At 29.7% G+C, this 21,231-nt stretch overlaps 6 protein-coding genes across 6 annotated transcripts; 3 read left to right on the forward strand and 3 right to left on the reverse strand.

Moving 5' to 3' along the window:
- Window positions 1-194: 194 nt before the first annotated feature.
- On the reverse strand, window positions 195-717 carry OCT59_026405 (uncharacterized protein; the record flags this gene model as incomplete). Its single annotated transcript, XM_066143142.1, has 2 exons — window positions 195-213; window positions 290-717. The coding sequence occupies 2 exons, from the start codon at window positions 715-717 to the stop codon at window positions 195-197; spliced, it is 447 nt and encodes a 148-aa protein (XP_065992686.1).
- Window positions 718-8,976: 8,259 nt separating this feature from the next.
- On the forward strand, window positions 8,977-9,366 carry OCT59_026406 (uncharacterized protein; the record flags this gene model as incomplete). Its single annotated transcript, XM_066143143.1, has 1 exon — window positions 8,977-9,366. The coding sequence occupies one exon, from the start codon at window positions 8,977-8,979 to the stop codon at window positions 9,364-9,366; it is 390 nt and encodes a 129-aa protein (XP_065992687.1).
- A 309-nt stretch (window positions 9,367-9,675) lies between these two features.
- On the forward strand, window positions 9,676-13,271 carry OCT59_026407 (uncharacterized protein). The gene is made up of 13 exons (XM_066143144.1): window positions 9,676-10,141; window positions 10,277-10,422; window positions 10,499-10,567; window positions 10,662-10,880; window positions 10,964-11,164; window positions 11,264-11,505; window positions 11,591-11,909; window positions 11,980-12,046; window positions 12,119-12,186; window positions 12,270-12,656; window positions 12,728-12,794; window positions 12,868-12,973; window positions 13,052-13,271. The coding sequence occupies exons 1-13, from the start codon at window positions 9,752-9,754 to the stop codon at window positions 13,114-13,116; spliced, it is 2,346 nt and encodes a 781-aa protein (XP_065992688.1). The 5' UTR covers window positions 9,676-9,751; the 3' UTR covers window positions 13,117-13,271.
- Window positions 13,272-13,378: 107 nt separating this feature from the next.
- Window positions 13,379-15,333, reverse strand: OCT59_026408 (uncharacterized protein; the record flags this gene model as incomplete). The annotated part of the gene is made up of 10 exons (XM_066143145.1): window positions 13,379-13,409; window positions 13,507-13,688; window positions 13,760-13,946; window positions 14,014-14,107; window positions 14,168-14,264; window positions 14,347-14,571; window positions 14,636-14,857; window positions 14,923-15,006; window positions 15,069-15,158; window positions 15,253-15,333. The coding sequence occupies 10 exons, from the start codon at window positions 15,331-15,333 to the stop codon at window positions 13,379-13,381; spliced, it is 1,293 nt and encodes a 430-aa protein (XP_065992689.1).
- A 123-nt stretch (window positions 15,334-15,456) lies between these two features.
- OCT59_026409 (uncharacterized protein) lies at window positions 15,457-16,204 on the forward strand. Its single transcript, XM_025324237.2, has 3 exons — window positions 15,457-15,714; window positions 15,789-15,860; window positions 15,964-16,204. Exons 1-2 carry the CDS (start codon window positions 15,462-15,464, stop codon window positions 15,815-15,817), a joined length of 282 nt encoding a protein of 93 aa, XP_025187221.1. The 5' UTR covers window positions 15,457-15,461; the 3' UTR covers window positions 15,818-15,860; window positions 15,964-16,204.
- OCT59_026410 (uncharacterized protein) lies at window positions 15,868-19,499 on the reverse strand (the record flags this gene model as incomplete). Its single annotated transcript, XM_066143147.1, has 12 exons — window positions 15,868-16,776; window positions 16,855-16,938; window positions 17,018-17,121; window positions 17,198-17,312; window positions 17,378-17,642; window positions 17,727-17,908; window positions 17,995-18,094; window positions 18,170-18,516; window positions 18,596-18,731; window positions 18,801-18,914; window positions 18,982-19,046; window positions 19,122-19,499. 12 exons carry the CDS (start codon window positions 19,497-19,499, stop codon window positions 16,234-16,236), a joined length of 2,433 nt encoding a protein of 810 aa, XP_065992690.1. The 3' UTR covers window positions 15,868-16,233.
- Between the last annotated feature and the right edge of the window lie 1,732 nt (window positions 19,500-21,231).

The following is a 21,231-nucleotide window of genomic DNA, read 5'->3' on the forward strand; positions in this document are numbered from 1 at the left end:
ATAATCTGCTGCTCCAAATTCAACACTCGCATGCATTTTTTCCAAAAGATCAGGATTTTTAATTAAAAATGACAGACGACCTGGTGTATCATACACTTCCACAATGTTTTCCTCTATATTTTCCTTCTTTTTCTTTCGTACTCGTTGCTGAGCTGCTGCATTGTTCCTCAACTTTTTAAGTCTATTTTCTTCTATTAATATTGTTTCCTCCAGCTTTTTAATACTTGAGACGAATTGGGAACGAAGTTCGTGTGATGATGCTGTTCGTAATAGATTGTTGTATTCATACAAGTCAACTTTAGACTTTTGAATAATATCAAGCGATTTTTTTTGTGCTGTTGCATTTGACGAAGGTTGAATATTATCAAATAGTTCGGGAGGATTCTCTAAAGGTATTAAGGGTCGTTTTTGAGATTCTTTTTGAGATTCACTTTGAGATTCTCCTACAGGTTCGTAAAAAGTGAAAGGGTAAGATCGAATGGGTGTACGTAGTAATTCAAAGATACGATTTTGAATATTTTCTTTATCTTCCTTTTTCACTTCTCGCCAACTATCTTGAGCTTGTTGGTGTAGTACTTTCTTGTTTGGTGTTTTATTGTGACTTTTTACCATTTCGCTGAATGCAAAGGCATTCACATATTGTTCATATAAATTTTTAGGACTTTGGATAAGGTAATTTTTGGAGTATTTCGGTTCTTTAAAATACGTTTGCTTCATTGCAGGAAAAGAACAAACGTATTAAATCTTGCAAAGGCCGCATAGTTCACAATCTACATTTAATAATTATGTAAAATAATTATGTAAAGTTATTATGTAAAGAAAAATATTTCAAAGCATATGCTTTTTTTACTGTGAGAATATAATTGATGATTCATATACTAAAAATGGAAAATCAAAATCGTGTGTAACGTCATCACAGGTTGACCCCCCTCCCCCCTTTATTAAATTACGTAATTTCTGGCCATCCCCTTATATATAAGCTGTGTAGCAGGTGTGCTACCGCTTAAAGTATTAATTACATCAGATGAATTAAAAATAACATTGAAAAAGATGGTAATTTTCCTATAATTCTTTTACTGGCAATTAAAATTTTTTTATAATAATAATAATAATATTCTTTTACAATCAGTTTAACTTGTTAAAGAATATTCTTCTTCCACATGTGTTCTATGAATGAGAACTTCAAGTCGAACCTATGGTATTTCTTACAGATGATTCAAGTATAGAATGAAATGCCTTAGAGCTTTATTGATTGCAGAGAATACGTTTTTTGTACATGTTTCACATACTCCAGATATTTTAAAAATGGTTGTATAATTTAAAACATCATATAAATAAAGATAATACTTATTATAAAGATGATGAAAAAAATTATTTATGCATCAACAGAACTGGAGATAGATAACCATTATCAAGAGTTTAACCATAATTTTTTTTACTCATATCTTTAATTACAAAAGCACTTTATTCTTTTATAGAAACGGTATTAATTATAGGTTTTATCTTTCTGTTTGAAACTACCAATATGTGAAAATAATATGAACAATTATATTAAATGTAACTTTAAAATAATGAAGGGTATCATTTTTTCTAGAATCTAAGCATTTAATTCAATTCAAATCTTTTATTTTGTCACAAAAAATATGAACTGTTTTTACAAACTTAGGCTACTCAGAATCGTACACAAACATCTGGGACACACAATTGCAAAAAGATTCTTTTATCCAGGTTGACAGTGGATAGTATATATGAAGTCGAAATTAAAGCCCAAAAGTAGAAATATTTAGACTTAGGAAGGTCAAAAGTCGAAATTAAAGTCGAAATGGTCGAAATTACATCATAGTCATGTGATTTTTATAATTATAATTTAATATAAAATTTTAAACGTGAATAACTTCGTCAATATTGATGCTACAGATATGAAATACATATCATTGGAATCCTCTCAATGAGCTGAATCCAACCGCGTACAGATCATAAAAATCGAATCACTGGATGCGGAGTTCGTTAACTTTGAATTTTAATATTATTGTTTACTATAATATCATATGACCATGACGTAATTTTGACTATTTTGACTTTTGAAGAGGCTCAAGTCTAAATCATTTCAACCATTTCAACCATTTCGGAGGTCAAAATTAACCAATTTCAGTTTTATGTATAGTGGATAGTAGTTTTATTTAGCGAACAACTATTGAAAATGAATACTTAGTTTTGAGTTGGCATATTTTTATGTTGTAAATACATCAGGAAATTTGTTTAGGCGTAATTTAGTGTAATATTTCGAAGGTGGTGTAAAATTTCGAAATATTACACTAAAAACGTAATATTACAAAAGTTTATGCTCTTAAATTTAAATAATTATAGTAATTTAAGAATATTTCGCTATCTACTGATCCAATCAAGACGATCTATAGCTCATTGGAATCAGCTCATCAAGACGAATCGAATGGTGGTAAAATCGCATCTTTACGTTCAATAGATGGCTTTCTATTAATTTAAAACTTTATTGTATACTATAGAGCGTTCTATCAACTGTAGAAATGCGATTTTACTACCATTCGATTCGTCTTGATGAGCTGATTCCAATGAGCTATAGATCATCTTGATTGGATCAGTAGATAGCGAGATATTCTTAAATTACTATAAGGCTGTTCCAATTTAATTGTTTGTTTAACGTCCAGATCTTTTGAAAAAATTAAGGGGGGGGGGCTTAAGTTAAACAAACTAAATAAATAAACATAGGAAAATTTGAAAATTTCAGGCAAAATTTAAAGGGAATATTTATTACTATATGTTTATTTGCTTTTAAATTTTTTCAAAAATAGAGGGGGTATTTAATAATATATGTTTATTAGATCTCAAATTTTTTAAAAAATAGAGGGGAGTGGGGGACGTTAAACAAATAATCAAATTGGGACAGCCTAATTATTTAAATTTAAAAGCGTAAACTTTTGTAATATTATGTTTTTAGTGTAATATTTTGAAATTTTACACCACCTTCAAAATATTACACTAAATTACGCCTAAACAAATTTCCTGATATACTGCTATTGGAATATGTAGTTATTCCATTAGAATGTTAGGCATACTATGCAAATATCAAGGAGTCATTTCTATAAAATTTCACATTTTAAATTTCAATTTTCTATCTAAGGTAAGGTGCTTTACGAAACTAGCTATGACAATTGTCAAATTGAAACTAAGCTTGAAACATTTTATTAAAAAATTAAAAATTTGCAAAACTGCGAAACTGACAAAACTGGTAAAACTGTGAAAGGTTTAGACATATTTTTATATATTAATTAATAAAGTTTACCATTTATTATAATAAATTATATGATTTATATTAATTATTTAAATCATTATATATTTAAAATATATAGTAAATTTAACTAATAATCAGTTTTATAATTTTACTTTTTATATATTATTACTAGTATAGTTAGATCTCTATATAGTTATTTAATTGGATTTTGCAAAAATTGGTAACTATATAAAGAATTTTACTATATGATGTGATTATAAAGATTTTTTTATATAATAATTATATAAATTGGTTTTTTCTAAAAGTATGATTATATGAAGAAATTTTATATGATGTGATTATATGAAGTGTAACTATATAGAGGTCTAACTGTATTTATTAATAATTGTTAATTAATATTTAATATTTTATTTTAAATTTTATTAATTAAAGAGTTTAGACATAGTTTAGACATTTAGCCATTGTTGAAACCTTTTGTCATAGTTTAAACTAGACTATTTCTATTTGTACACTAGTGTGCGAAACACGGATCACGTGTTTATCATACTTTCCGGTGATCTACATAAAAATTTCCTTTTTTGGAATTTTGTGTAACTAATTTTCATTTTACCGAGAATAAAAATTGCTTTTTTGGGTTGTGTAACGTTACTCCAATATCCAAAAATGGAAATTCAGGTAAATTTTGGCTGGAATTATAAATTTGGCCGAAATTATAGGGCGCGACATATAATATATGACAAATAAGGTTTTTCTTACTGAAAAAATTCTAAGTCCCTAGAATAAATAGTAAAAATGGAAAACTAAAAGGGTGTGACATGGGTGACAAATTAAAGTCACGTGACCCGTGTTTCGCACACTAGTGTATTTTAAGAAATTTTCTTTAAACTATTGCTAATTAAAGTTTAGACTTTTGTCAAAAGTTAAAATGAGTTTAGCTAAGCAATCTTAATCTAAGGTTGCTTGTCTAAACCTCTTCAAAATCCTATGATTAGTTTCGTCAAAATTTTACTATAGATTTATTATAGTTTCAGCAGAGTTTCAGCAGTTTCGGCATTTATAATAAGTTTCAGCAATTTTGCCTTTCTCTAAAGTTTCGCCAGTTTTTTAATATAACTTTAATATAGTTTCGGCAGAATTTCACTTTTTGGCGAAACACCATCTTGCCTAAACCCCTAGGTTTCAGCAAGCAACCTTATTTCTATCATCATTAATTTCTAATGATTACATGATCTATTCTTATATTGCACTTTGTAAATAGATCCCATTGCTTTTAATATTTATTATAATGATCACTTTTAATTTTTTATTTTTTTAGGTTTCATTGCAAAGAATAGTTATTTTTATGCTTCGCTACATATAGGACCTTTTTTATAAGTTTAGACTCTACAAATAGAATATGACTACGGAAAACTAATATAGAGGTTATAAGGGACTTTTGGCCAAAAACACCACTTTTTACCAAAACTCAAAAAATCGTATTTTGTAAATATCTCAACATCCAGTGATTTAATTTTAATGAACTTTTTTTATTTTGTAGTCCTCATTCAGATCTACAATTTAAAAAAAGTTTATCGAAATATCACTGGATGCTGAGATATTTACAAAATACGATTTTTGAGCCCTTAAAAAATGGATCAATTTACTGAAAGTGTGACTTGATCCCGATCTGCTAAACTCATTCTTGTAGATCCTTGGACAAAAATTTCACGGAAGAAATTTTTACTCTTCATACTAATACAACTCTTATTTTTTCAACTTACATAACTGGTAAAAGTAACAAGAAAGCTGGCAACAACCTTAACAGGGTCTTGCTAAGCGACAAGAAAAATGGAAGACTCTGGTTCTGATATTTCAAACTCTGACACTGAAAATCCAAACAATAAAAACAACCCTTCTAAGCTTACCCATACGTCCCTAGAAAACTCTATAAAAGAAGACTACGTCACTGATTCAGCAGCTGACATTAGAGGCAATAGTGATACACCTTCTCAACCAAAGAATACTGACAACTCTTTGTCTCCTTCTCCTCCCAAGGACTCTGCTACACCCTCTGCGCCAGGTTATAACACGTCTGGTACAGACGCGTCCACGACGCTCGAAAGACAAAGAAAACTCCTCTCTAGACATGTCCCCTAATAAGGATATATATTATGAAAACTAATGATACTAGCCCTTTCCCACGACACGCCTATCATTACCATTCTTAGGTACAATTTTCAGGCTGCTGCAGTGCCTAATGCTTTCTCTGAATTTATTAAAAAATATCCTACCAATAGAGCAATGATTGATGCTGTTAAAAATCTCCTTTTGGAAACATATCACTTCTATATTGGCCGTGCTCGCATTTCTGGTTCTGGAGACCAAAAAAGACTGGTTATTCACTTTAACTCATCTACTGAACAAAACGCATGTCTTTCTGTCTTACATAAAGATCTTGCAAATCTTTAATTCTATCTGTATAACCCGCAGCAACTCTGTACTAATGAAGATCTCCATGCTAGTGTTTAGAATCGAATATATTCGAATATCTTTCAGTATTCATTTAAATTTATAAAGTGTATTCGAATAATATTCGAATAAGTTAAATTTCCTTTTATAGTAATGATTTACATAATTTTTAGCCTGAATTATGATTTTAACTCAGTTAAATTTAAGGATTTAATGCCCAATTAGAATTTTAACTATACTATATCTACAAACGAATACTCGAATAACCACTATGCTTATTCGAATACTCGAATATACTCGAGTTATTCGAATAACTGTTTCCTGATTCAAAGCATCTCATGCCATAAAGTTACCGATATTCCTTGTTAACCCAAAAAGAACAACATCATGTATCTTCTTTAAGAAATATGGGAATATTCAATCTTGCCAGCTCATATGTGCCAATGTAACGTTGCTAAAGTTAAACACACATTATCACGACAATACTTCGTTGATTAACCACTTTGTTAATAAATAATGGGCTATTTATTGCTACTCCACTTGTCTACAGATCACCCTTGTTCTCTTACGGTAGATCAGAAGAAATCTTGTTGTGAATTTATCGCTATTTTATTGCAGCTTCCTCCAAATACTAAGGATATTCATCTAGCATTTTTAATGTGTGAAATTGGTGTTATGGCTGTTAATGTCCCCTTATCTCTCAACTCGTATAAGCTGAAAAAATGGACTTACATCACCTTCAAATCACAACAAATGATGGATACCACCATGAAACAATCAATTGCTCTACAAGGACGTAGATTCACCTGGGAACTTCTGCAAAATACTAACAAATTATGCCACAGATGCGGTAAACTCAGATGTGCTCCTATCGCTTGCGTAATGAACAATTCTAGAAGCCATTCATGTACTTGTAATTCTGTTGCTCGGCTCAAAGAATGGTTTAATATTAGTCAACCTTCTAAAAATTCTTTAACTAATTAAAATAAACAGCGCTTCCATTCTCAATCTAAAGATCGCTCTAATTCTCACCAACGCAGCTACTCATCCAGTAAACCTGATTACAATGATAATGTTCTCTTTTCCGGCCATAATCAATCTTTAGGCCAAACTAATTTTTCCTATCGACCAAAGTCTAATGAACAAAAAAGCAAAGACCGTTCTGTCTTCTTTTCCAACACACAACCTAATGGGACGCTTTCTTCCCATTTTGTCAATTCTAACCGTCCTTTGGTCAATCCAAATTGCTTGCAAATCCAAGAAATCTTGTCTGTACTTGAAATCCTCCAAAAAGATTTGGCTAGTGCGCTAGGGTTAGTTACTGAACTAGCTGATCAAAGAATATTCTGACTTGAAAAACATGTTTTTGGTCATAAATACGATGATGTTTCAGTTTCTGATCCTAGTGACTCTTCACAAATGTTGATTGATGACAACTCACATGTCCCCCCTAATATTACACATTCCAGTCAACCTTCTTCACCTTTAATTTCTTCTGGTAATGCTTTTCTATTACCATTAATCCCAGTTTTCAGCTACGCTCCTATATCTCCTCCCAGGACCTTGCCTACTACTAAGATATGTTACTAGTAGAAATTTCACTTTCATATGAAATCTTACTTTAGAATTTGCTTAAATTCTATTAGTTAATTGACTAAAAAGGAAAAAAATCATAATAATATAATATAAAATTTCCTTTTATAGTAGGATCTTCAAAGAGTTTTATATGTAAACTTTACCTTAGGCTACAGGGTGACCTATCTTAATAGTAGGCGGGTCTTCTTCTCCCTCCCTGTAACTGTTACCTGGGAGCAAAGCCCACTATTAACAAAGAATGCGCTAAGGTTTATTCCTTTCAGCGCAACTTGGATAGCAAATTTAAGCACTTATATTTAAATTAATAGAACTACTTCTCTCCCTGTTGGTCTTTCTCATTTGGCAACTGGTTCTCCTATAGTCTGGTTCGTAGATTCTTTGCCTTCTTGCCAAGTATTTGAGAATTTTGATATTCTTCATTTCACTGCCATAAATGTAATTGCTGTTATTCATAAGAGGCGTGCCAGAAATTACATGATTTAGTGGGTGGGTGGGGTCAGGTCTTGCAATCAGGTGTCACAATATACCTTTTATGGTAATAAGATATCTTTTATAGTAAATAATATATAATTTGTTTATTAAGAAGCTTTTTTTGCAATTATCTCACCATCTAAAAGTCCAATTTTAATGAATTTTTTTTTGTTTTATAAAGTATAAAGAGAGCTACAAAATAAAAAAAAGTTTATGCAAATTGAATTATTGGATAGTGAAATAATTGTATTATAATATAAAATATATGGTAATTTATTTATTAATAAGCTTTTTTGCAATTATTTCACCATCTAGCAGTATGAATTTTTTTTTATTTTATAAAGCATAAATGGAGCTACAAAACAAAAAAAAGTTTATGCAAATTGGATTATTAGATAGCAAACTAATTGTATTATAATATATATATTAATATAATATATATATTATATTGTATGTATTTTTTTAGCCAATCAGAATTCAATCACATGGTGGGTAGGGGGGGTCAGGTCTCTAATTGAACATAATCACGTGATTTCTGGCACGCCCCTAACAACTTTATTAACAAATTTTGGAAACGAATTTGGAATCTACATTCTTATTATAAAGGATTATGAGAATATGTGATGAACATCACTTCAAAACTTAAATACTCTTCAAGGTCTAAAGGTTTGTCCAAATCTTCATATCTTCCTTACTTATCTTTACCACCTCTGACCCATGTTGATTCACGTGACTCTAGAACTGATTTGTTGAAGAACTTGATGCAATATGAATTATCTTAGTTTAATCACATTTCGAGTTTTATGAGTCATTTAACATTGCTACTTAATAATAGCTTTTGCAGGATAGAGTGTCGATTTTAATAATGGATGTGTCATTTGTTATTTTGTTAGCATAGTTGCTTCTACTTTGGTTGGAATATATCAAGGGAGAAGATCTAGGAAGTGTTAGTATTAGCGATTTTTCTTTTTGAATTTTCTTTTAATTATAATTTCTTTTTAGGAGACTATATAGCTTTGTTTTTAGTTAGTTTTTTATTTTATTTTATTTTCTTTTTCTTGTATATAAAATTATAAAGTTCGATAAATAATTAATAAAGATAAAGGTTGCTATGCCATGTTTGCCTGAAAGTGTGACTTATAACCTGTATTAGAGAATTCTGAGTCCTAATAGAATCATATGATGAAAATGAAATGACTTTAAATTGCAACTATCAATTAAACTTTATTACTTATAACAAATTTTTAGAAAAGTTAGATGAAAAGAATAAATTAAATGAAGAGATTGAAATTAACACATCTACTTTAGTTGTTTTTTTGGAAGAAATTAAAACAGATTATAAAAGTTGTGGTCTGCAGTTTCATACTGCATTAGACAAATTTGCTAAGCATTACCATGCTTCAAAATTGAAATCAGTTCCTTGCTTATATTCCTTCCTTTATGATATTAGCCAAAATGTAGATCCAACATGTGTTAAAAGCGGTGCAATGATTTATGTTCAAGTAAAATCTGTCAAGTGGCACAAGAAAATAGGATTAAGTAATACTAAGCAAGTTAATGGAAAAGAAAATTTAAATCCATAAATTATTCCAAGTTGGAAAAAAAGGAAAACTGGTAAGAAAGAACACAATTTGAGCAAAAATATCCTTAGAAACCAGCCAATTAAATTTCATTTTACTTGTGTATTTGGAAGATTTCTAAATAAAGTTTATATTTTTTAATATTTTTACTTTATTAAAATTGCCCATATTACCATATACATACAATAAAGATAATTATTATTTATTTAATTAAAATTTTACATTCAATTCACGATTTCCGATTGGCTAATTTAAACATCTTTAATTCTGGCCAAAATAAAGTTTGTGGCGCGTGCGGCTTGTCAAGCCACGAACCTGGCACACAAAAAAGGGTGCGCTGATCTTTCAGTTTAATGTACATTGCTGTTTGCTTTTGTTTTTATTAGTTATGGACGAAAAGGAAAACACGATATCAAGTCCAGACGAAAAAGCAACGTCTTCCTCTCTGACACCTTTACCTGAGGCTAAAACTATATCTGGTACTAATACCATCAACTTACCTCAACTTGCCTATCTTCGTTTAAAACCCGCTAAGAGTACAGATTCTCTTACACACCATCCATTGTTAAACCATGACGATGAAGAAAGTGATGTGATTTCAGCCTGGTCCAGTCAGCGAAGCAGACGATCGTCTTCGACTTCTTCATCCTCGTCTTTGCAGCCTAGAGTTTCTATACATCCCGTTCCAGGCGGCTCAGTAGGCGGATTGTTACTTACGAAACTTCGTGAAATGAATGCGGGCTTCGATGATATTGTACATATGTTGATTGCAAAAAAGGTTGGAGACTGCATGTCTTTTGACCTTAATGTGGTATCAAAGTTAAGTTTTGCAGTGTCTCCAAAATAAAACTTTTTTGGTTGACACATTATTGTAAATTTTGTTCTGGATGGACACTTCTCGTGCTGCTATCAGGCGACACTTTTACTTCCTGCGTCTCAAGTTACGCCTTTCGAGAATGTTGACCGAATTTACCTAGAAGCTCATGTTGTTATTTCTCAATCAACTGAAGGTGGGGCCAAAGTGATAACTTTAAATGGGCTAAAAGGTTTTATACAACAGTGAGTATGCTTTTTAATAATGTAAATATCTTGGCTTTTCTTGTAATATATTCAAAAATAATTTCATATATTCAAGGGATGTTTTCAAAGCCGTTGGTTTAATATCTACAGAACCAGTTGATATTAAGAATTCCAAGAGTCACAAGTTAGTTTTATTATATTATTTTCATTGAAAATTTGTCTAGGCCTAAATTATGCCATTCACGGAATAATTTCATATTTATACAATTATATTATAGATCTATATTTGAAGCTTTTTCTAAGCCCGATCTCTCTTATGATTATCCCTCAATTAAAATTTTACGTGATAATAATGACATCCTTTTACATGGTATGCCCATTCAAACCATAGTAATAGAATCACCTATCAGAACAAAAGAAATTGCAGAGCGCATTTCGACGCGTACGGAAATGGAGAAAAAGGTTGAAGGATCTTTACCGGAGTCATTACTTGATGAGTATGAATTTTTAATAAAGAATTATTTTTAATTAAATATTAGGAATCAGCAAGCTGATATTTATTTGTTCGAACATTTTCTAGCTTTATTAGAGATTTTATAAAGAATCTTCCAAAAAACGAAGATTCTTCAATTGATCAAATCCAAGGATTATTTGATCGTGTGCGTAATGAAATTGAATATCAAATTGAATCTAACGGAGAACTCACCGAAGTCAATGACAATGATATAAATGAAACAATGAATATTGTTGAAAAATATGTTTGCACGGCACTTTATGATAAGTTTGTATCATCACTATTTGAAAATTGTGCTATTAATCTATATAACAAACCATATCATTTATTAGTTTTTAATTTTATTGAATAATTAACTGAATAAAGTGTATTCAGTCCAAAATGGTCAAACGATAGTGCTGCCGATGAGGCACTTTGTTCAAAGATAGCTTCTTTAAATCTTTTAGAATTAGGGCTATCAAATCTCGGGTTGGATATTAAACCTCAGCAACAAGAACGTATCGACTTTGCAGTGCAAGCAGCAGGTGCGGAATTACAAAATTTAGAACAAAAAAAGTCACCCCATGAGAAGCTCGATAGTCTCGTCCGATGTCACAGAATTGTAGTTGGTACGTCTTTTTTTACATTATAGGATCGAGACAGAGTTTTAAAATATTAATTAGTAATTATTTTCTTTAAATTTCGTGTATATAGAGGCACTTAAAAAGAAATTGCAAAAGTCCCTTCCAAATTCTGATCGTACAAACGATGCAACAGAAGAAAATTCATATGTAACGTCTCCCGTTGACGTCTCACCCGCATCAATACCCCTACCTCCTTCGCCTACTTCACCTAAATCACCTAATATTCCTACCACATCGATTTCACCAAAATTACCTATGTCACCAACTTTCCCTAATTCACCAACAGATGAAAAAAATAGTTTTAGCGATCCTAATGCAGATGCGATATTCCCACTATTAATTTTCATAGTGGTCAAATCAAATCCAAAAAAATTGGTTTCAAACTTGAGGTTAATATTAAGTCAATAGTGTGTTTATTTAATGTCGACAATTCGATAATTTTGTTTTAATATTTTATAGGTTTATGACGAGATATCGAGTACGAACTTTGTTGTGTGGAGAATCATCTTATTGTCTTACTAATTTTGTAAGCTTTATAGCTGTTCATTTTTGCGATATCATTTCATTTAATAAATTTCTTATTTGAATTTGAATATAGATGGCGGTGGTACAATTTATAGAAAGCGTAGAATATTTAGCATTAGGACTATCAGATAAAGTTTCAGGGTTTGTAATTCGATAATTAACAGTTGAGTTGGAAGTGTGATAATTTTATATAACATAAGCTCTATTATTTTAATTTAATCTAGTGAATCCGTAAATGCAAATCCTAGTTTAGAGCAAAGAACCCGCAAAGTGGGGCAAGATATTGTTGTTGCTGCCGATAATAGTATAAAAGCTATTACAGGAGTCATGGATAGTTCCGTTAAAATGTTTGGAAGACTAATCGGTTACAGCGAAAATACATATATTGGAACAAATTCATTAGATAAGGAAAATTCAACTTTACTAAACATCAACGCGGATCTGCCAGAACGAAACTTTACAAAGGACAACAATGTGAATGATATTAAAATGAATCCTGGTTTACTGGAAGTAGGAGCGAAAGAACTAGCAGAAATAAATACAACAAATAATAACTTCACACACACTGAAGAAACCTCGTCTTCGAATGTTAATGAGGAAACAAAATCATTGTAATTATTAATTTTCATTCTTATTTTAGTAAAATAATTTATAGTAGTTAATAATTGGCAAATGTTTACAGTACAGATCGATTAATTCCTTTTAATGTATTGCCGCGCTTTAGCAATGATCGTAATCATATAGTTGAGGTATTAATTTATTTTATAATTATTCTCTTGTTTTCGTCATCTAAACCTTAACTTTTGCGGATTATATAATTAGGAGAATAAGGAACAAAAGATTGATATATCTGTAAATAAGATATCTCCTCCTGTTCAAAAATTCTTGGATTGTCCAATTGATGAATTTCGTGTTAATGATGTACCAGGTTATATTTATGTTTATTTTTAATGAACCGTTCAAAAAATTTTCAAATTATTTAAGTCTATAATTATTTTTCTAATAGAACTTTTAGCGGAGTATAAAAGATTGGCAAATGCAATTCGCGAACTTGGGCTTTTCTCCTCTTAGAACTGTTCTTATCTTTTCTTTCTTACTTTATTTTCGTTTATTTATTACATATAAATTAAATACTTTCAAGTTATAATACTGTAATATTATTATTCTTATGAATCAAAAAAAAAATAAATAAATAAATGAAGGTCGATAATTAATTTTAAAAATAAACGGTTTATAAACGCGTTTCAAAGATAACTATTATGAATGCTTGGATAACAACAACTTATGAGATTAACTTAACCTTATAATTAAATTAATGATTTTAATAAAGTAATTAATGGGTTACAAATTCCTTGTTGAATTCCCTAACATCAAAAAAAGAAAGAAAAAAATATATATATATATATTACACAAAATGATCTTTTCAAGCAAACAATAACTATTATACAAACTTCAGCTAACCTTGCAATTACAAGTCTTCGAATTTCGCTAGTTCCTGCACCAATTTCATAAAGTTTTGCATCTCTTAGAAGTCTTCCAGTATCGTAATCATTAATATATCCATTGCCCCCAAGACACTGGATTGCATCTAAAGCAACTTCGGTGGCACGTTCGGCAGAATATAATATAACTGCAGCACAATCCTTCACGTTTATGAATAAAAAATTAATTTTAACGGTATTATTTAAAAACAGTTATTATGAATGTCAAATACCCTATTAGAAACAAATCCGTTATCACAAGCTCTTGCTACAGAGTAAGCGTATGATCTAGAAGCGTTGAGTTTAGTATACATATCAGCTATTTTCGCCTGAACTAATTGGAAATAACCAATTGGTTGGGCGAATTGATGTCGTGAATGTACATAGGGAAGAACAACGTCAAGTGCTGCTTGCATTAATCTGAATAAATGAAGAATAACTAAATAACAAATGAATAACCTTCAAAACACAAGTGTTGAAGGCTCACCCTAGTGGACCACCTGAGAGAACGACTCTTTCAATATCTAATCCACTCATAAGTACATACACTCCTTTATTTTCTTCCCCCAAAATATTCTCAACTATAATAGAAGAACACTAAGTATCGCAATTATATTGTACAAATTTACTAAAATAATTACCAGGAACTTCACAGTTTTCGAAAACAAGTTCACAAGTGTTCGATCCACGCATTCCAAGTTTGTCAAGTTTTTGTCCTGTTGAAAACCCCTGAAAACCCTTAAAAATTTTCAATTCATAACTTACTTTGACTGCTCAAAATGATTAATTAAATTTAATTAAATCAGAAACTATTTAATACTTTTTCAATTAAAAATGCCGTAATACCACGAGCATCTGCTTCGGGATCTGTCTTGGCATATACAACAAGAACATCTGCATCAGGACCGTTAGTAATCCACATTTTATTTCCATTCAAAACATAACTATTCCCTCTCTTCTCAGCACGAAGACGCATTGAAACCACATCTGAACCGGATTCCGGTTCAGACATAGCAAGCGCACCAATATAATCACCCGAAATAAGCTAACCAAATAGTATAATTAGATTAATTTTGATAACTAAAATGTGATGAGTCATGTATTTGTACCTTTGGTAAATATTTTGATTTCTGCTTCTCATTACCATTTCGGACTATTTGGTTAACACACAAATTTGAATGTGCTCCGTAAGAAAGAGCAACTGAACCTGAAGCTCGCGATATCTCCTCCATTACAAATACATGTTCGAGATATCCTTTATTTAATCCTCCATATTCTTCAGGAGCGGTTATACCAAGTAATCCCATATCACCAAATTTCTTCCACATGTCCTAACAGAAACATTCAAATTTTTTAAGCCTGAATAATTCCATTCGGTAAAAAGACTAAAATTTACCATTGGAAAAGAATTCTGCTTGTCTATTTCAGCTGCTCTATTTCTAAGTTCTTTTTGGCAAAATTGGTGAACAACTTCGCGAAGCTAAACGATAAATCATTTTAGCCGAAATAAGATTATTAAGAGCTAACTTTATATAAACAAACCTCGTTCTGTTCCTCGGTTAAGCCGGCCACATGTACATTATACATAGAAACATAAGTACGAAAATGAGGAAAAGCTATATCTACTTTCCGCTAAGTTTAAAAAAAAACAATTGATATTATCTGAAAAAGTTATGGTTAGCAAATTTTTACTGGTTTTTTTTCGAAATAACTACTAAATATTTACCACAGTTGATCTATTTAAAAATAATAAAGACGACGCACAACTATGAAAGCTCTTAAAGAATTTTGTGCCAGAGCGAAACATGATTTTTAAAATGAAAACCTATTACGGGTTCCTCAGAATCATATTTGATTTTATCTAGTGTAACGTTACGTGATACAATTTAAAAATTATATAGTACCTTCTTCTCATTTTCATTTCATCTTTAAAACATGAGTGCAATTAAATCTCTTCTTCCACCAAAAATTTCGGTTAGTGGAGTGACTGGAGCCTCAGGCTCAACAGCAGCACTTAGCGATCTTTATTCGAAGTTACCCAAAGGACCAGCTCCAAAAGTTCAGCCACAGGGATTTTTTGGACGGTATTATGCAAGGTATATTGCTACTAGTTCGCCTGCTCCCATTTTACATGTTACTCTTGCAATTGGTTTTATTAGTTATGCCTTTAATTATCATTTTCATTTAAGTAAGTAATAAAGAAAGCTTGTTTTTTCCCTAATAATCATTCAAGTAATATATATATATATTTTTTATTATTAGAACATCATAAAACGAAAGAACATCACTAATCCAATTATCATGTCTATAAAGAAAATAAACTTTGCAAGTAAAGTATAGTTGTTTCAATAAATGTATATATATGGTTTTTCTTTAATAAATATTGACTTAACTTTTATACATATTTTTTTTATTTTTTTTAAATTTAAATAATAAGATATGTTGGAATTCAAATGTCGTGATATAAAAATGCAGTGGACTCCTTTTTTTTGTGATTAAGACGGATATTTTCGATACAATTTTTTTTGCACGATAAAGTTAAAAGGATCACAATCAAACAAAAAAATATGTCTAAGTCTATCTATACAACACAATGTTTTTAAAAGATGTTTATTCGAAAAAAGTAATAAATAATGTTCCTTATGTTTATTTTCAGGCCGATCCCATTTATTCACAAATTAAATCCCTTTTCGCTTTAATATTTATTTTACATTGAAGAATTATTAAGTTCATAAAATTGATTTAACAAACCAATTACTCCACCATTACGCGGTTTATCGTGTTCATTTGATTCATTTATTCCAGCTCCACCTATCCTTGCACCCGGTAATATAAAAGAATCACCCAATTCACTAGTATAATGTTCTTGACTTGAACGAGGGGAATTTAATGGGCTTGAGGGTGGATTACTTATACCATAACCACGATAAGATCCTCGTGTTATATGAGATGGACCAGCATGTGTTTGGCCATCTTCCATGATCGAGTTTAAGTCATCACCACCACCTCCACCTCCAATTCCGGCATTGGTATAATGAGTTGTTGATTGAGAGCCAATTGGATAACTGAAATGTACGTTATTATTACTATTGCGTTTGTTGTTATTATTAGTTGTTTTAAGAATAGAATCAACTACTGATGTACGCGCGGCATTAGGACGTTCTGGGTGAGCCTGATTATTAAATTCTGTTAAACGACTAAGATAAAGAGATCCAAACGGATCTGTTGGTTCCCAATCTGGATGATTCGCCTATTATAAAACAATATCAATTATTCAATAATTTTCTTTATTTAATAGCGTAAAAGATACAATATAGATTCTAATCACCTTAAAATTTAAAAAACTTTTCTCCATTTTACCGTCTTTCGAAAGATAATATTCGTTTTCAACCTCTGATGCTGGTGCACCATACTATTATAGAAAATTTGAAATTATTAAAATCCAATATATGTATCAAAAAATACGTTACGTAATTAGATAAGAACAATACCTTAACATTGCCATGTTTTCTGAAATCAAAAATTGCAAAACTGCAAACATCACCTACACCATCTACATGAACAGTAAATTCACGAAAGAAATCTATAATTTGCTGTACGCCAAAAGCTAAAAGTTAAGGGTAAAATAAAAAATGTTCGTTTTAATTACATAACACATATATAAAGGATATGACTACAATCAGCAAGAGAGAACCAGAGTATGAAAGGCGTAAAGATAACACTGAAAATCTCTTGAATATATAATACGACTTTAACTTCAAATAATTGAATGAATTCTCTTCGAACCTAAACAAGTTAAGAGTTATAAAATTTCCAAAAAAAACTAAAATAAGATACTATAAAGTTAATACTTCATCAGTATGTAATCGTCCTCTCCATTCGTCAGGAGAATAGTGCGTATGTTCAACAACTTTTTTTAATCTAGCTTCCGGATCAAAAACCAAATGATCATCGGGAATCATGCCACGACTAACTGCAAATAATGGTACTAAAACTCCAGTATAAAAGAAAACAGTTCGTCCGGTTGTAATTTCGAAGCCGAGAAAAAGATCCGGATCAATATAGGTAGCTAAAATCAACACGGCCGTGAAAGAACCAATTATGAAAAGTATAAATCTTTTATAAAAAAATTCAAAGGTATTAGTAATCTTACATAATAAGAATTTACGAATTGATGTGATGATAAAATGTAACTACTACCTTATAAATAAGATAGTTTTTGCTTTGGGAAATTGATCGATATATTTATTTGCGGGTTTATAGCTCTTATCTAGTCTTTGATGAAATAAATGTGAAAGTTCGTTAAATTCTCTAAATTTCCATCGGGCAAATTGTGTCCATTGACGCGAACCAAAAATAGAGCCAGGATCTGAGCGATATTCCTAAAAAAAAAAAATCACACATATATTATCAAAAGATAATAACATAAAAGATGAATAATAATTCTAAATTATTATATTAATCTAACCTCAAAATATCGGAAGAAGAAAAATACAAGCAGGTAAACTACTATAAACGGCGCCGAAACAAAATTAAGAATTCCCATAAAAATAATTCGATTACGTAGCCTAAATAAATTTAATTTCTTTGATAAAATAAAATACACTCATAAAATCTCACAAATATCATGTTAAGTGACCTACCCATGAATTAGTTTTTCTCTCTGCACATCTTTTATAAATCTCTTCCTAATTTGCCCATGGTCATTAAAAACATAATTCATCACGCACCAATTCAAATTCCATTCCATAGTCTTTGTCAAAAAATTTTGCTTTCTGAGAAACGGGATTGGTATTGTTAAATTTAACAAATCTTTATTGAAAAGTGCTATTAAATAATTATCTTGACGCATTATCCTATTAGTAATATTATGAGCATCTAAACGTTGTTGCGGTCGACTATTAATTTGATGGCTTGTATTTGGATTATTGTCTCTTATCTTAATTATCCGTGAAACTACTTCTTGCCATGAAATCGTTTGCATATCAGCCTAATTATTTAAAATTAAAAGATGAAAAAAAAATTCACCCACGTATTAATCATATTTAATAAATTATTAACATACGCACGTCAGGGATATCAAGAAGATACGTGTAAAAATTGTACATATCAATCAATCCACGGATATCTAATACAAATCTAACAATTGTCCATATCCAAATACAAGTAACTAATACGAGAAATAGTTTTGTCCATCCGGATAATCTTAGAATGCAACAAATAATAAATGAATGTTCGCACAGTTTAACTAAATTAATCACTAATTACACTTACTGCCCAATACAACTTGGTATTATAACTCGCGACAAGCTATCACTACTACGAACTAATGAATAATCTACACATCCAAGCAAAAAGGTTGAAAATCCAAGCACAAATCCTATAGTTCTAAAATATAAACAATGAATTAATATTAATTTAAAATTTATTTAAATAAGTGAGTAAAATAATTTACAATAAATTTAGAAATCGACTTAGTAAAATACAATATATTCCTTTTCCGATATAATATGAATAAACCTGGTAATGTCATAAAAAAAGCATGAATTCAATTACATCTGTATTGAAACAGAAAAGATACTTCCGGGAACTTACGTGTGCAAGGAATAAATCGAGATTTTCTACATTAACCCATTTCCACATTGTTAGCTCTCTTATGTCCATCCCCGGTTTTGGGTTTAATTTCTTATGACGCTGAGAAGGCATCTCAACAATTAAGGAAGGAGGGGCCTCATTACTTTCCTGATCCGAAAACGCTAACTCTTCATCATCGTTTTCGGGCAATTGATGGTATCGTTGTTGTTTTTGATTTGATAAAGGTTGAAATAACGGAGTTCGTGTCCGAGTATTTTGTATTGTTGGACGTAAAACATAGCTATTTGATTCCTCTTCATGATCTTCGTTATCGTCCTGAAAAGCAACATATGGAGCATCATTTGCTCTAAAACGGTTAAAAATTGATTGATCGGTCATTTTGGTGAAATGAGCTTGTACAGTTGATATTTTTATATGTATCTGTCGTTTATAGTACTGCGCTAACCAATAAAACTCCGATTGAATTCTATTAAAATAGAAATAATGATCGTATATGAAATTCCGTTTATTGTACGCGCGCCCCAGTGATTTTTGCGGAGAATGAACATACAGTATTTGCTGATCACTGATCACTCAATTATTTTTTGATCTTACCTCTCATCATTTTTTATATAGTAATGATCATAAAGTGCTAAAGTGCTTATTAATAAGTTTGTTTATTATTATAAAATTAATAAATATTACATAAAAATTTTGTATATTTATATTTTATATTCAAAATTCGGAATAAATATATAAATCTATAATATTTGGAAAATAACTCCATTATATATCTTAATAAGACAAATCTGGAGTTAAATTTTGTTTTTTACAATTATTAGATAGAATTTACTGAATTTAGTTTTAGTAAATCAAAATACAGTTAAATTCCTATATAGTTACATCTTATATAGTCATATACATCCTTTTATAATTTTCAATTTTTATAGAACTGACTTAAAATATGTGTTATTTATAATATTATAAAGAAATCACACTGCAAATCAATTGTTTTATTTTTTATTTATTTTTATTTTTTTAAAAAAACAAATACAAATTAAAAAGCATGTAAAATTTTTGAAATTAAAAAATTTTTAAGAAATTTTAAATCAGGAATATAAACAAAAAGGATTACACATAAACAAATTTAAAGTTACATCTAATTCTAATATTTTATTAATCATGCACATGTGCAGACAGATAATACATGCATGGTTTACAGTAGAATAGAAGTATCTTATGCATACACTTCAAATAATAATAAAAAAACACCTTTTTAAAAAAAATCTTATATTCTAGTATTTAGTTTTATTTATAATTCCATTACTAATAATTCAATTAAATTGTAATAATATTATTATGTAATATCCATTTATTACTAGGAAATGGAAACTATTATAAGTTTAAATCAAAGATCTAAGGAAATTTCATTTTTATAATAAATAAATAAATTAGAATTTTAAAATAAAATGAAATTTTTATGATTTTTAACAATTTTATTATAATATATAGAAAATTGCTACATATCACCTGCGGTGACCCTATAAAAAAAAATTTCTTTAAAATGTACTTAAAATATACTTATATATTTTTAAAATATATCTAAAATATACTTAACATTTTAAAATATACTTAAAATATACTTAAAATTGCAATTTTAAATATATTTAAAGTGTAAAATTTTGTACTTAAATTATACTTAAATTATATTTAAATTGCAATTAAGTATATTTTAAATATAATTTAAGTATAAAATTTCATACTTTAAATATACTTAAAATTGCAATTTTAAGTATATTTTAAGTACATTTAAAAATTTTAAGTACATTTTAGATATATTTTAAAATATATAAGTACATTTTAAGTATATTTTAAAGAATTTTTTTTTCATAGGGTGATCATCACCGGTGTTATATAATTAGATTTTAACTTTATTTACTGGTGATCATCACCGGTAACTATTTTTGCGTAATCTTACTACTAATGATATAGTTCACTTTATCACGTGACTTATTCCATCATTGTTTGTTTCGTTAAGTTATTCTTTTCCCACAAATACTTTTCACAAACGCATTTCCCATAAACACTTTCTTTCTTAGAGACTTAGACACGTCTTTTCTTTAAGCTTCAT

This window comes from Rhizophagus irregularis, chromosome 6 (assembly GCF_026210795.1).
Source record: "Rhizophagus irregularis chromosome 6, complete sequence".
Classification (NCBI taxonomy): domain Eukaryota; kingdom Fungi; phylum Glomeromycota; class Glomeromycetes; order Glomerales; family Glomeraceae; genus Rhizophagus; species Rhizophagus irregularis.